At 43.9% G+C, this 15,944-nt stretch overlaps 1 protein-coding gene across 4 annotated transcripts in view; it reads left to right on the top strand.

Moving 5' to 3' along the window:
• CACNB4 (calcium voltage-gated channel auxiliary subunit beta 4) overlaps window positions 1-15,944 on the top strand; it is a 251,357-nt gene that overhangs the window by 186,686 nt on the left and 48,727 nt on the right. For all 4 annotated transcript variants that reach the window (XM_047722363.1, XM_047722365.1, XM_047722366.1 and 1 more), the window contains 2 exons: window positions 10,872-10,991; window positions 12,849-12,971. In XM_047722363.1, coding sequence (XP_047578319.1) covers window positions 10,872-10,991; window positions 12,849-12,971 — 243 coding nt within the window. The remainder of the gene's footprint in view (window positions 1-10,871; window positions 10,992-12,848; window positions 12,972-15,944) is intronic.

The raw sequence follows: 15,944 nt of genomic DNA, 5'->3' as shown, positions 1-15,944 counted from the left end.
GTTGAGCTAAGAATAAGTCTTTTTCCTCTACCTAATGGGCTCCAACTCAGAATTATCAGATGGGAGTCAAAAAACAAGCCTTGCTTTCCATCTCCTCCCGCTCCTAACGCACTGAGGAGGAAGCGTACTACCCCAGGGCAAGGGTGTGAGCTTTGGCTACTCCACCTTCCAAATGGGGTTGGTCCTCGTGGATGAGGAGGGTTGGACCTGTAGAGTTGCTATCAAGGCCACAAAGAGCAGAGGGACCGCAAGTGGGTAAGGAACATGGCGGTCTAGCGTACAAGGCCCATGACATTAAGCTGCTGGAGGATTCCCTCTTTTGTGGAGGTAACCAGGGGTTGATACAGCTCTGACCTAATCAGTCCCTGTCTTATAATCCAAAAATAGCATTTGTACCTACATTTCAACTACTCCCCTAAGTTACAGCAGGTTGTTTTTAACTTAAGACATACAGGCTTTACACACTTAGGAGATGTGCTGGTAACCAAAGAGAAAAACTCATACCAGTCTAGCCTTCGCTGGGATTTCCAAGAGATATTCTTTCCCAAGATCACAATTAATAAAAGGGCTTAGCCCTCACCATAGTACATACATATGGACATCATAAGTGCTTCATAAATGATAGTGGTTATAATTGTTTTGGATATTATAATGATTACTAATATTTAATGTTGCCTCTCCAAATTATCATTTAAGGTTAATGCATTTTTTCATCCAGTAAGTAGCTCTGAGCTCCTCTGGGGTACAAGGCTTTGTGCCGTGCACTCTGAGGACAACAAAAGCTGGTAAGACATGGTCCCTGCCTGAAATGAAGTACATGCTTCACTCTGGATTCTGTTACATCTGCAGCTGCCTGGGGGAAGCATTTCTGCTCCCAATGATACACCTGGATTCCCTTAGCTGTCAGTACACATTCGCTCAATGAGAAACTTAAATGAATAAAAAATATCTCCAGGGGCGCCTGGGTGGCTCAGTGGGTTAAGCCGCTGCCTTCAGCTCAGGTCATGATCTCAGGGTCCTGGGATCGAGTCCCGCTTCGGGCTCTCTGCTCAGCAGGGAGCCTGCTTCCCCCTCTCTCTCTCTCTCTGCCTGCCTCTCTGTCTACTTGTGATCTCTCTCTGTCAAATAAACAAATAAAATCTTTTAAAAAATATATATCTCCAGCGAATGAAAGGTAATTTTTCATCGATTTCTGAGGCTCCAGAAATAATATACAGGTGAGGTATAAGTCCTTTCCACATTTGCTTCTTATCTTCTAAATCAACCTATATTATCCTTCCCTTTATATGCCAGAGGAAAGGTCTTTTTTTTTTTTTTTCTTCTAAGATGTAAGTGATTGCCTGAAGCTACTTTTAGGAGAAACGTATTTACTATCATTATCTCTAACATGACTCTCAAAAATCAACCACAAAAGTCGTGTTTTGTGGCTACTTTTTGCAGACCAACTCTGAGGCATCATGAGAAGGAAGCACTTCTCAGCTGCTTTTCCAGAAGGGCCGTAGAAGTCCACATTTACAAGAAGCTATTAGTTCCCTCATCTGTATGCAGGTCTGCGTCTATCAGCAGCGTATCCAGGATTTCCTGAGCAAATACTGTCATTTCCTTTTTAACATCTCAGCTGAAACTTGAATGAAGACATGCCCTGCTTTCTGCTGGCAGGGGCCAGGGTGGGGGAGGCGGGGTGGAGGGGTGGTCAGTCAGGTGTAGCAGCCAGGGCGCTCACCTGTGTGTCACGTGGTTTGGTCAGAAGCTCTCAGCACGCTCTGACCCGGCAGGGCAGGTTCCTGGGGTGGCTGCTCATTGTCCCATGATGTAATTAAGCTCCATCATCTCACTGGGCCTACCTTCAGGGTACAGTTTCCTACTGGATGCAACAAAACAAAACAAAATCCGAAAAAACCCGATCGTGACTTTTTCAACTTATATTCCCTCTCAGTCTCACAGAAGCATTTTGATTGACTGCTAATTGTGGTCACTGATGTCACACTTCTTACAAGATCACGCACGGATTATCAGCCATTTCTGCCAGAGAGCATCCATATGAAGTAATGCCTGTCTTTTGTTCTTCCCCCAGTATATGAAGCAGAACCGTAAGAAATTGCGGTTCTTCGAGTACCCCCAATATGAAAAGAGTCTGCCGCCTGGTTGCCACCATCACCAGTGATTAATTGGGAATCTGCACTTAGCCCACATTTCACCTTCTATCCCACAGCACCTAATGGCTCTGGCTGATACAGACTTCCCGTCCATCTCCATCTGGGTCTTTCTCTCACTTCCCTCTTGGTGCTTGTGACGTCAGTTGACATTCTTTTGTTATTAGTCTACCTCCATTAATGGGTCTTCTTGGCAACTGAAAGAAATAGCGGTCTGAAATGAGGCAGATATGGCCATTGTCAAACGAGTCAACATAACAAGAAGGGTGAGGCTGGTGAGGTTTTCTAAATGAATATTACTTCCTTTTAAATAAACTGTTATAAACAATGAATTTTGGAACACTGAAAAAAAATAAAAATTAAAAAAGGAAAAAAATATAATGTTATGTGAAACAGTTATAATAGAACCCATTAATTTGGATTCCACTAATGAGATAATTCAGACAAAGCTGGCACTCTTAACTGTAAGGTTGTATACAGTTATAATTTAATTACAAGAAATAGCCTGTAAATAAGTAGTGCAAACACAGTTGGAGGAGTGACCATTGAAGGTACTTCAAGGTACTGTGAGGTACCTTAAAATTTCCTACCGGTAACTAAAATGCTGTGTCAAAATCGTATCATTAAAGCAGAAGCTCAGAGAAACCCACAAATTAAAACCTTGATAATCTAGTGATTCCGTATGGAGTTAGCAAGCATGTCTTTTGAAAAGCAGCCTGCAGTTCACCCTCCATGATCTCAGATTGCCATTTCTTTACCTACATCCGTCATTCCAAATTAGGGAAGTGTTAGTATATGATCAGTGTTAAACTATTATAAAATGTGGTTTTGCTTTACTGAAGGTAACTAAAATGTTTGACATAAGTTTTTGCGTCTGACATTGTAGAGGAAATTTTTTTAAAAGATTCTACCCACACTCCTGCCCGTTGCATAGCGCTATGCGGTAATGGCGTAGAGGAATATTCTTACTGCCTACCTTGAGCTTTGGGTGCCTCATCTGTAAAATGAGGATAATCATAGCCTACTTCATAGGGTTGATGGGATGATATAAAGTCCGTAAATTAATAACTCACATTGGTGCCAGGTAGGCTGGGTTCAAGGACCCAGAGAGGGGTTCCCACAGGACCAGCCAAGAAGGTCCCTGGTTTCATGCAGGATGGAAATCAAACGGTGAGCCAGGAGGAAGTGAAGGCAGAGTTTGTTGAAGATACAAACATAGAGAGAGAAATACAGACAGAGGATCCTGGGAGGCTTGAAAAGGAAAGAAGCATTAGTCTCATCTCTGTTTGGGGTCTGGGTTTTTATCAGCACTGTGGTCTGGTGCGTGTGTCCTCTTAAGCATCCAGGAGCTGGCCAGAACAAGATCAGAGTCCAGGTGTCCTTTGTAAGTCACTCATTCCCTGAAGCCACGGGTCTGGGCATCGAGGTGTACAGAGTCAGTGGTCTTGGAGAATGTTTATGATGATCCTGCCTGGTCACTGCTTAGACGTTATCTATTGTACTGGAAGACTCCAAAGATAGCAATATCTCTTTGTCCCTTACCCGAAGGAAGTATGTCATTTGCATTACAAGACAAGTGTCGAGTGTGATGGGGGTGCAGGCCCTGGAAAAGCCATGAAGGAAAAAAAAAGGCAAAGGGTCCCTTCGGTTTCCCTGTCTTGACGTAAAAGGGTCGAACAAGCATTGATTCTCTTCCCTTTCCCTTAATGGCCTTTTCTGAGCATACTGCTTTGCTGCCCTTGACTGCTCTTTGAAGACCCCAAATGAAGGTTATATTAATGGTTAGGGTTGACCTTTGTCTTCGGTCCAGTAGAAGGGGGCCACAGAGCTGCCTCACCTCATTATTTCACCCAGCCTCCTAATTACAAGAAATGGCACAAGGTACCTTAAAGCAGAGTTAAATTGTCATTTCTAAGGTATAGTTTCGTAAGTTCCTTGTTTGGCTAAAGTGCTGGTAATCCACACACTATTCAGCACTCTGGATTAAGGCAATAAAAACGACGATTCTTAAAACAAACAAACAGCAAACTCATGTTACAGGGCTGGGATTGCTAACATTTAACATTACACGCAGTAAGCACAAACCTTGGTCAGTGAACCAACCATCCTAGAACTTAAAATCATGGAATAAAGAATAGATAGATTTTGATGGGAGCAGGAGTGTCTTTCTTTCAACAAAACTGAGCGTCTGCACCAGACATTGCCTTGGAGACCAGCCTGGACCCTGCAAGCCTGGGTGCCCTAACAAAAGCTCCGGTGAAGGGGGCGAGGGAGAAGAAATTATCTGTAAGGAAGTGGGGCTGGACTTTAAACATAAAGATTGCCTACGAGCCCTTTTGCTTATGGCAGCCTTGTGAGTGGGCTATTCACCCATCTACCCTGGGAAATCTGGGACAGTAATCAAGAAAGGGTTTGTTCCTTCTGCAGTGTGGAAGAGTGTGTTAAGTCATTGCAACCTTGGTGGAGAGAAGCCCAAATCTATTGGGAGTGATATGTTTCTCTGGATATTCCATCATCACTCAGTCCACTTAGTGCAACTATTAGTACCGAATTTAGGGCGCCTGGGTGGCTCATTCATTAAGCATCTGCCTTCGGCTCAGGTCATGATCCCAGGGTCCTGGGATCAAGCCCCACAGCAGGCTCCCTGCTCTGAGGGAGGCCTGCTTCTCCATCTCATACTCCCCCGCTTGTGTTCCCTCTCTCACTGTGCATTTTATTTATAACTTAAAATAAAATAAAATAAAATCTTTAAAAAAACAAAATAAAATAAAATACTACATTTACACCAAGTTGGACATTGACTTGTCTGATCTGGAAGTGAAACTGACATTTGGAATGTCTGCTCCTGCACGGTTCACTATGGTAGCCACTAGTTATTTGTGGGCATTTAAATTTAAAATATTTGAAGTAAAATAAAATGTTAAGCTTTTGAACATTAGATGAAAAATTCAGTTCTTCCATCTCACTAGTCACGTTTCAAGTGCTCCATAACCACCTGTGACTCGTGGCTACCATATTGAATTTCACCCATAAAGAGAATAGCCATCTCTTGGATGGCAGTGGTTTAGTATATGCCATTATTATGCTTGTACACTATGTTGTACTATGGTGTCTAATAATTCTCCTGAATAACCTTGAAGGGTTTCATTCCCATTTTTAGAATGAGGAAAGGCTCTCAGATGGTTCAGCATTTCCCTCTCACGCAGTAGTCTCTGCAGGTCCTGACCAGAGGTTAGTGTTCAGTGAATGGACAGCTGAGCTAGCAAGTGAGAGGCCCAAGGCTGTCTGAGCCGGAAGCCCAAAAGTTCCAGCAAGACCAAGTTCTGTTCTGCTATTAATGCATTTTAAAAATCAAACACTTGGGGGCACCTGGGTGGCCCAGTCAGTTATCTGCCTGCAACTCGGGTCGTGATCCCAGAGTCTGGGATCGGGCCCTGTGTCCGGCTCTCTGCTCAGTGGGGAATCTGCTTCTCCCTTTCCCTCTGCCTCTCTCCCCGGCTTGTACTCTTCCTCTTGCTCTCTCTAATAAATAAATAAAATCTTAAAAATAAATAAAATAAAACATTTGTGAACTCTCTCTTCTCCATATTCTACTTTCATAATACTAAAATACTCACAAAACACAATAATAAAATACAAATAATAGAATACAAATACCAAAATTCCTCATGAAAAGAGAAAGTATATTCCAGTTTCAAAAGGACAAGTTCAGAAAGTGGATGGGCAGGTTGTGCTGTGGGATTAGACAGGGACTGGGGTTGGCATAGGTCTCTTTGGAGGTGGTAGAAATACTCTAATATTAGATTGTGGTGTAAATTGTGTTCTGTAAGTTGTTAAGAATCATTAAATTGTACACTTAAAACGTGTGAATTTAATGGTATATAAATTATGCCTCGGTAATGCTGTTTCAAAAAAAAAAAACAAAAACATGAAAAACAACAAGATGTAAATCCTAAAACCCTGAGACAGCCAAAAATTTAATGCTGACAAACTGCCAGAATTTTAGTGAGTCAAAGATTAGTTCCTGGCATTCTCTGAATTTCCCTAATGGTGGTAAAAGGAGTGATGTTCCATCTCAAACCAAACACTGGGAAACTCTACAAGGTGAATATTATTATCCTCATCTCTCAGCAGATGAAATGGAGACTCAGGAAGTTAAAATACTTTGCCCAAGATCCACAGCCTGGAAAAACTAGCCAGAGTGTCAAAAGCAGCACTGTATGGCCCCCGCCAGCCCGTGGCTGCTCTCTCCCCGTGTCATGGCCCCTCTCTGGGAATGAGAAGAAGCCCCTCCATTTTGTTTGGCTCAGCATCACTTTCCTTCTTCCAGGACAATAATAAACTGATTTTCTAGTGTTTCCATCAGTGTTTTGTATTTTGTACTCAAGATTCATGAAAGGCATGAATCTGTTTTCAATATTGAAGAAAGGCAGAAAATGGGTCTGAGCCTTATGTTAATGGAAAGATTCAGGTTTCTTTTTTTTTTTTTTTTTAGGATTTATTTATTTATTTTGACAGAGCATGAGTGACGGAAGAGGAGCAATGGGGAGGGAGAGAATCCTCAAGCAGACTCCTTGTTGAGCACAGAGCCCAATGCGGGGCTCCATCTCAGGACCCCCTGATCATGACCTGAGCCGAAAGCAAGGCTTGGTCACCTAACCAACTGAGCCATCCAGGCGTCCCTCTTTCTTTTGATGTTCACTGGGATGCACTATGTTTTGGTTTTTAAAATGATATCCCTGAAGGATGCCTGGGTGGCTCAGTCATTAAGCTTCTGCCTTGGGCTCGGGTCATAATCCCAGAGTCCTGTGATCAAGCTCTACATCCGGCTCCCTGCTAAGGGTGCCCCTTACCCAGCCCTCATGCTCTCTCTTACTCTGTTTCTCTCAAATAAATAAATGAAATCTTTTTTAAAAAATGACATCCATGCATACACATACACATCTGTCTATGCACATATGTACATAAATTATTATATTTAACATGAAGAGACTTGCAGCAGCTGCTTCCACTTCTCTCCTGATTTAGTTGGTTCATTGGAGACCAAGATGTGACTTGTCATGGTGTCTGCTTAGGAACTTTTGCAGCTAGCCTCTGTCATGCCTCTTGTAGGTTTGGCTCACCTGATAAGCTGGCTAGCTCACTCATCGCCCATTTTATGATGTAGAATTCCAGAAAAGGGAAATCTGGTGGGGCTGCATTTTCCAGCTTTTGCCAGAGCTAGTAAACTTTGCATGTTCACTTATATCCTCTTGGCATCCTGCATTGTTCGTTTCTTGCCAGTTCCCTGTGCCTGATCATAAATGTGTAACCAGCTCTCTGGCAGCCCCCGTCCAACCCTCAGTTTTACTAAGCCTGCTATATAGCCCCTTCCCTTCCAGATCCTTCGTCCGGTCTGGCCCAGGCAGTCTCCTCTTGCTGCTCTGTGACTCTGTTGTTCTCTTCTCTGAGCTCTTTGTATATATCCCAGGTCCTTTTTGTTTTTTTTTCCTTCTTTCTCCTGGGATATGTCTATACTCTCTTCAACCCAGTTGAAACAAAACAAAACAAATAAATACAAACAAGAAACCATTTCTTTGCCAAGCCAGCAGAACATGTCCATGAGCCAAACTGGGGCTCCTGATGGTACACTTGTATTTCCCCCAGAACCCTGAAAGACAGTGATTTCCATATTCAAAGAAATGTAGATGGCATTGAAAAAAAGAAAGAAGAAGAAACACCAGAGTAAGTGCCAAAATGATGTAACCCTGGGATTATGAAAACAAACATCCTAGTGCTCTAAAACAGGAAAGTAAACAGAAGTTTCTGCTTTTACATTTTGGCAATAGTAGAACTTATTACGTATTTTGAAATGTTCACAGAATCTTGTTCACATTTCAAAATCAAGTTCACTCACAGGAATCCTTTGAGTTGCTTCTCGTGTGCTGAGAGATGATGGAATGAAAAGCCGTGAAGGTAGTGTTGGGAAGGATGAAAAGCCATGAAGGTAGTGTTGGGAAGGAGCCATGTCTTCGGGTCAACAGTAGACTGTCGTCTTTAGTCATTTGCCTCACTGCTCCTCACAGCCTGCTTCTGAACTGCAGTCCTCAGCCTCCCACCACATGTTTGCAAAACACAGCAAGTGCTCCTTCTTTACTTCAATGCGGCACAGTCAAGTTCGGTCCAGACCTCTTCACGCAGCCAGACGAGTATCTTGAAATGATCTACAGCACTTATCACACGGCAGCAAAGCATCGCCTAGAACAAACTCAAAACTATTCTCATATATATATTAGAAACATTGTTTTCTTTCCCTCTTACTCTGGTTTGTTTGCAGGAATACCTACATTTGGATAAAAACTGTGTTCTAAGAGAACTCACTGAAAGGACTTCGAAGTCGCTTTTTCTTTCAGCAATGAGGGATCTATAGATAGTCAGTCACCCTGCACTCATGCATTTTGTAGGTCCAGATTTTTCCCCAGTACTGTTGCACATAGGAATTTGGTTGTCGTTTGTTTAACAAACCCATTTCCTCTATAAAGGGCACTTCCAGAAGTGCCACTTAAGTGCATGGATTTGGGCACATTGCAGTTATCACACAGTGTAATTATTTGGCAGTGTATAAGTGCGTAAAATCAACAAATTGTACACCTCAAACATACACTGTGTTATATAGGTCAATTATATCTCAGTAAAGCTGGGAAAAAAACATAGTGTTTTCTTGGCAACAAATACAATGAGAAAAATGGGTATTTTTCGAGATGGGCTGTTGTGTATATATTTGAGTTGAACAAATGATTAGAGTCTTTTTTTTTTTTTTTATCAATGTAAAGCTGTCAGGACTAGGAAACAGGGATGTGAATGGCCACTTATATGTGCTTACCATGTGCCACATCCTGGAGTAAATATTTTAATATATCAAGGGCAGCTCGGTGTAGGGTTTCAAGCTGCTAGTTCTAGGGTTAGACTGCCCAAGTTTGAATGGAAGCTTCTACACTGTTCCCAGGATTCGGAGAGACGAGAGGTGTGCATAGCAGCTAGCTCTGTACTGGTACGATAGTGAGGACTAAGTCAATTAGCTGTTCATTATGTCTTATTCCATTTAATTCTTTGAAGTAAGCAGTGTCCCCATTGTGCATATGAAGACACTGAGTCTGGAGTGGCCGAAGTAACTTGCATAGTTTTCTAAAGTAAGTTGCAGAGGAAGAATTAAGAACCAGGGGTTCTATTGGGTGTCCTGATAAAACCTCTCACCAGGAGTTACTGTCCTAGGCCACCAGGAAAATCTATGCTAACCCTAACATTTCTAAGTTTAGGAAAACTTTCAAAGGATCCATTTTGGCAGTCAACCATTCTTAGAGTTCTTTTCTGCAGTGGATAGTAGGTTCTCAACTATATGGATAGGTCTGTGCTTTTCAAAATCTGTGTGTGATGTATGAAACATACCAAATACACCAGTTCTATCAGTAACAGTGCTGTGTAAATGTCATCATCTATGCAAATACCAACTTGTAATGCCAGCTTAAGGATATCATAAGGGCAATGTTCCTTTAGCAACCAGAGGGCGGACTTAAAAGACTTTTTTTTAAACTTTTTTTTTTTTTAAGATTTTATTTGTTTATTTGACAGAGAGAGAGAGATCACAAGGCAGAGAGGCAGGCAGAGGCGGGGGGGGGGAGCAAACTCCCCACCAAGCAGAGAGCCCGATACGGGGCTCGACCCCAGGACCCCAAGATCATGACCCGAGCCGAAGGCAGAGGCTCAACCCTCTGAGCCACCCAGATGCCCCCTTTTTTAACTTTTTAACTAGGTGCTATAGTTTTCATCTCTTCTTATGCCGTGAATACCGAGTGATGCTGAGCACCCCCAGTACCTTGGCCACATCTGTCAGGCTGGATTTCAGTATTGTTTAAATAGGTCTTCTAGGTGTGTGCTTCCATTGAGAACATCCTTGTTTTCATCTTTAAGGTTCATGGCTTGGTGGCCATAGTGACCAGGTGTGGCTCTTGTGGGACAATGACTAAAGTTTTATTTTGTTTTGCTTTGAGAGGGAGAGAGAGGGGACAAGAGGCAGAGAAGATGGAGACAGAGAATCTTAAGTCCAGCCCCCTGTGGAGCCCGACACGGGGCTCAATCTCACAACCTTGAGATCATGACATTAGCCAAAATCTAAAGTTGGACACTTAGCTGGCTGAGCGCCAGGCATGCCAAGGACTGGAGTTTTAATAGTGAAAGATACTAGATACTAGAACTAGAAACTCATTTACTAATGAAGGATTCTACTTTGCTGTGTTGAAATCTTAGATAATTCTGTCTTCTGTAGCCCAAAATATGGGTAGAGTTTAGCTCTTATCATAGGCTGAATCTCTTTTTCCTTTAGACGTATATATAAAGGGGAGAATGGAATGAAACTTCCAGTTCACAAATGAATAGGGGCTTAACATAAAGATAGCATAAAACAAGAAGCATTGGAACTGAATATCACATAATTTTCATGACAGTTCACTTCCTAGCACTTAATCTAGTCCAAATAGTTTCCTTTACAGTATTGCTACCTTCTGAATTACTAAGATGATTAACCATATTCTGCCGTCTGAACGTATGTCTGCAGCAAAGGCGCAGAGTGCGTGCACCAAACCCCACGCAAATGAGAACTCACTCCAGGACGCTGGTATGGATGGGACGCTCGCAGGAGCTCCCCATCGCCACATTGAAACCACTCTGGGTTTTCCTTTCCAGGGTTCCGCGGATTCCTACACGAGCAGGCCGTCTGACTCCGATGTCTCTTTGGAAGAGGATCGGGAAGCGATTCGGCAGGAGAGAGAACAACAAGCCGCGATCCAGCTGGAGAGAGCAAAGGTGATTTTCTGGCCCCTCGTTGATTCCAAAGCGGCCTGTTGCTCAGCAGGCATCAGCGGCTCGTCCCCTGCCACAGATTTCTCAGGAACAATCATTTTATCATCATTCTGATAAGGCACCAGATTGTAAGGTTCCCTGACCCATTCACCCCCTAAGAGAGGTTAATAACATTCCCGGGGGGCCATTTCCTGAGACCCTGACCCCTCACCCTTTGCGTTCGGTTTGGTGGCGAATTATTGGGCATCTTCCGACTTCACGGTGGTGGCTGATTTTAAGCTTGCCCCTCCCAGTGCTGGCAGAGAGCCCCGTCGGGCACTGGTTGCTCTACCTGTTCCTGACCACTCATTCTCTGGGCCATCAGCCTTCATTTCTGGCTGCACATGCTGGACTGTTGTTCCGTGGGGTCTCTCTACAGCTCCCCTTTTGGTTTCGGTCTCCTACCTCAAATTCAGCATGAAGTTTGGAGCTTTGAACAACTATTAGTATTTCAGCAAACATGAGCCAACAAAGGTGTTGCCAAAAATAGAACTTTAGATATTCCACCACGGGCGAGCCCCCCCACCCCCCTAGAAATTTCTGTACCCACAGGAGGCAATAAAGAGCAAACTATATTTTTAAATCTTAGAACTGGAAGAGTCACTAGAGGTCTCCTGTTCTATGCCTTTCAAACTTTTTGTTTGTTTGTTTTAGCATAGACTCCTTTTGCCAAATGAAGTTCCATGTAAAATATAAGACGGGTTGTGGCCAGCCTCTGTTCCTTGACCTCCAGGACAGACTCCTAAGGCGTAATGATCCAGTCTTTCTAACTTTTAGAAGAAAAACTGAAGCTCAAGTGATATGAATTCCTTCCTTTTTCTGTTTTTACAGTAAACTCATTGTACGAGCAGTAAGAGGGGAATGATGCCAATAACAAGGCATCTTCATTCACTGTGACACGTGCTATCTGTGCTCGGTGGGCTGGAGAGGGTGTGGGGCCGTGCTTGTGAAGGGACATGGCTAGGACTCTAACCAGGGTCTTGCCTCAACTCTTGCTCCCCAGTCATGTTCTCAGAATGAATAAATGAGCCACTAACAAAACAATCCAGGATTGCAGGAACCTTGTGTTCTCACTTCAGCTAATTTTTTTTTTTTTTTTTTTAGTTTTCTTTCAGAGTGTTTTGTGGCCTTTGTGGTCACTCAGATGGCAGCCACAGTACTGTTGGCTTAGGCTGCTGGTTTGCTTAGCCTCTGCAAGGACGCACCCACCCAAGAGCGCTTTGCTGGGGAGGAATTTGCCTAAAAGAGTTTCGGAACGAGCTTTTGTTACCCAGGGAGAAGATGGTGCTCCTCCTTCTGGTCTGCCCCTAACTGACCTTTCTTTTTCCTGGCAGGACAAGGTATTCATTTTGAGTAGAATTCCACAGGATTTCAGATCTGAGGCTATCTCAAAAAAAAATATTTATTTTGCTCCTGCCAACACCTTTTAATTTAAGACCTAGCACACATTTCCTGTATCCCAAGGGGTGTCTGTTATCATTTAAAATAACAAACAGAAGTTTCAGGAGTAGAGGACAAAGCAGACAGCCCCCGCCTGTCTTTCCATCCCTCCCCAGCCCTTTAGAGCAGGTTTCTTGGTTTGGGATGTTCGAAAGCAGCCCAGGAGGGGGAAATGTTTGGGCTGATTGGGTTGAATCATTTTAGAGTCATTGCTGCAGATTTCTCTACGCAGCCAGGAACTGTGAAACCCATTTGAGACACCTCTTTGGAAAGTGGTTTCCCTTCCTGCCTGGTACTATCAATTATCTAATTGTATTTTCCAATATGAAAAATCCCACTCTGTCTCCTTCCTCTGTCCTTATGCCGTGTGTCTGCCCCCAGTCCAAGCCTGTAGCGTTTGCCGTGAAGACGAACGTGAGCTACTGTGGCGCCTTGGACGAGGATGTGCCCGTTCCGAGCACGGCCATCTCCTTCGACGCCAAGGACTTCCTCCACATTAAAGAGGTAAATGTAGGACTCTCTGCGTCCCTTAACCTGCCACTAGCCGAGAGCCGGGATCAGCTCTGAGCCAGACTGAACGGAGAGGAGCCCTGAGCAGCTGTCAGTGTGTTAGCTTATTTAATTTGCCAGGCTTTCCAAATCCATGCGTTCTCACTGAGATTTAGAGAACTGAGATCATTGCTTGCATGATCACTCATTGAAAACGTTGGATCACCGTTATCATAGGTTGGATTTGGGACAGATCTCTGGTCCCCTGGTCACCATCTCATCACCTTGCACGACTGCAGAACCACAGGTCTATGGATCCCACTTAGGGAAACGTTAATATGGCGGCATGGCATCTACCCATGAGGGACCATTTACAAGGGATATTGTAATTATAAACATCTCTGCTGTAATCCTGTGGACCTTGACCTTGGAACCAACGCTTGAGAGTATAATTAATAATTAAAGTGTTAAAGCTAGAAAGAGGGCAGAGGACTTTGGGAAACAGAAAGCTTAAGGGATCGAGAGGTACAGAGAGGACTTGAGGACTTGCAACTTGAAAGGTGGAATGATGACACAGAAACTTTGATTTAGTCAACCTAAATTGAAATCCTACTTCATCTCAGACATTGTGCTTGGCATCGAGAGATCAGAGATGAAGGCACACGTTCCCCACTGCCAGGGAGCTCTGAGTCTGGTGGAAAACATTTGCAGGTGCCTAGTTTCTGCCCTGGATGACAAGTTCTGTAGTAGTAAAATTGAATAGGTATCATGGGAACCTGAAGGAAAAGCAGGAAGGGCCACCTGGCTGGCCAAAGGAAGAGGGGGGCGGGGCAGGAGCTCTACAGAAATGGTGAAACCTGAGGGAGTTCAGGCTGGGTGGGTGTGGGGATGGATCTGATGGAAGGGACAGCCAGGACCAGTGCAACGTGGCTCGAGGGCAGGAAGTAGGGAGTAGTACAGGGGATGAGCCAGGTCACCGAGGCAGGGGCCTGATAAGAAAGGACCTCTTTGACCCTGACAAGAAGTCTGGACTTTATCACCAGGCAGTGGGCTGGAGAGGAATTTTAAATAATGGGCAGGTGCCACGAGGATTGTGTCTTAGCATACTGACTCTGATGGTCAGGAGAGTGTTGCAGAGGCTGGCCTGAGATTGCAGCAGAGAGGCTGGAGAGAGGGAGCAGCTTGGAGGGAGAGTGAAGAGGCAGACAGGCAAGATTGGGAGATTTCATATGCTGGGGGTGATATTGGGGAAAGTGAAATAGAGAGAAAGGAAGGATGGAGAAAGGCCAGTTTTATAGCTCACTAGAAAGGGTAGAGGGTTGTCAGTTTTCAAAATGAAGAAATCAGGGAGTCGCTCTGGGGATGAGAGGATGGGTAGATGAAGAAGGCAGAGAGGGGAGAAGCTTTGTTGCAAGGTGGATGTGGTTGTGAATTGGCTTTCAGGTACACTGTGTCTGGGGTGCTGTGAAACCCCTGTGAAGACACTTATTAGGCCTTTACCCACATAATCTGGAGGCTAGAGGAGAGGAATTGCAATTTGCTCTTCCTAAAAGCTTTGAGTTGAAAATTAGAATGCATTATGGCTGGAAAAAGGTAGTATAGAATCGAGGAAGTGCTTTTAAATTTTTATTTGCTTTTTTATTTTTTAAGATAGGAGTGATTTCAGCATGTTATCCGTGCTGACATGTTGAACCTAGTGAACTCTATTGGAAGGATCACTGATTGAGTGAAGGGCTGCGGTAGAGGGGAAGGATGGTATCTGGAGGATGGGCACAAGAATGGGGCCGAGTCAGGAGTACAGTCTTGCCTGCTTTGTTCTGCACAGAAGTTTCCGATGGGGCTGGAGGCATACACTGGCAGGTAGGCATGCCCCCATGCCCCTCAAAAAAAGAGAATGGGACAGTAAAGTGAAATCTGAAGCAGTGTGGTCAGTAAAAGCAATCACTGCACATCTCTGAAATACCTTATCCCCAGTCTAAAATGAGGTGCACGTGGTAAATATACAGCAGTTTTGCAAATCATTGTCTTTGAAGCCCTGCAAGCTGCATTGGCATTAGTGACACTGAGGCATATACATAGTTTTAACACTTTAGCCACTTGATAGCAAGTAGGTCAAACATCGGGATGTCTACAGATGTCTGTCTATACATTGTGCCCATGTGAGCTGGGTGAAGTTCTATCCGCTGTGTTCCTTTGTTCAAGTACTCCTTCAAGATACCGTTCTTGAACACTTGTGTTCAAGTTTGTGCCAGGCCGTGGCAGATGTTGTCTGATAGCTATAAACAGATTCTCTCTGTTTATAGCAGACAGATTCTCTCCCCTCATGGACTGAAATTCTTGTGGGGAGACAGATCACGAACAAATAAATAATTCCAAATTGTGAATGCTTTGGGGGGAAAATGAAGCAGATGCTAAAAAATTTAAAACATAGGGATGAAGGTGTTATATATACTTTTAAATACGGGGTGATCAAACAAGGCCTTTTGAACAATGTGACCTTTAAGTAGACACCTGAAAGATGAAGAGGAGCCAACCTTAAAAAGAGCAAGAGGGGGTGCCTGGGTGGCTCAGTGGGTTAAAGCCTCTGCCTTCGGCTCAGGTGGTGATCCCAGGGTCCTGGGATCGAGCCCTGCATTGGGCTCTCTGCTCAGTGGGGAGCCTGCTTCCTCCTCTCTCTGCCTACTTGTGATCGCTGTCTGTCAAATAAATAAATAAAATCTAAAAAAAAAAAAGAGCAAGAGGAGGTCTTCAAGGGAGAGGAAACACCATGTGCAAAGGCCCTGCGATAGGAGAAAAGCTTGGTATAATCAGTTAACTAGAAGAAGGCCATATGGCTATAATGCAGTGAGCCAGGGACCTAGTAGCAGGACACAGTCATAGAAGTAAGGAGGACACAGGTCAAAGAGGACCTTAAAGTGACGATGAGACTTTAGATTTTATTCTGAGTGTAATAAGAAGCCATTGAAGACTTTAAAAGCAAAGGAGTGG

Source organism: Lutra lutra, chromosome 3 (genome assembly GCF_902655055.1).
Source record: "Lutra lutra chromosome 3, mLutLut1.2, whole genome shotgun sequence".
Lineage (NCBI taxonomy): Eukaryota > Metazoa > Chordata > Mammalia > Carnivora > Mustelidae > Lutra > Lutra lutra.
This window is presented reverse-complemented; position numbering and strand designations above follow the sequence as displayed.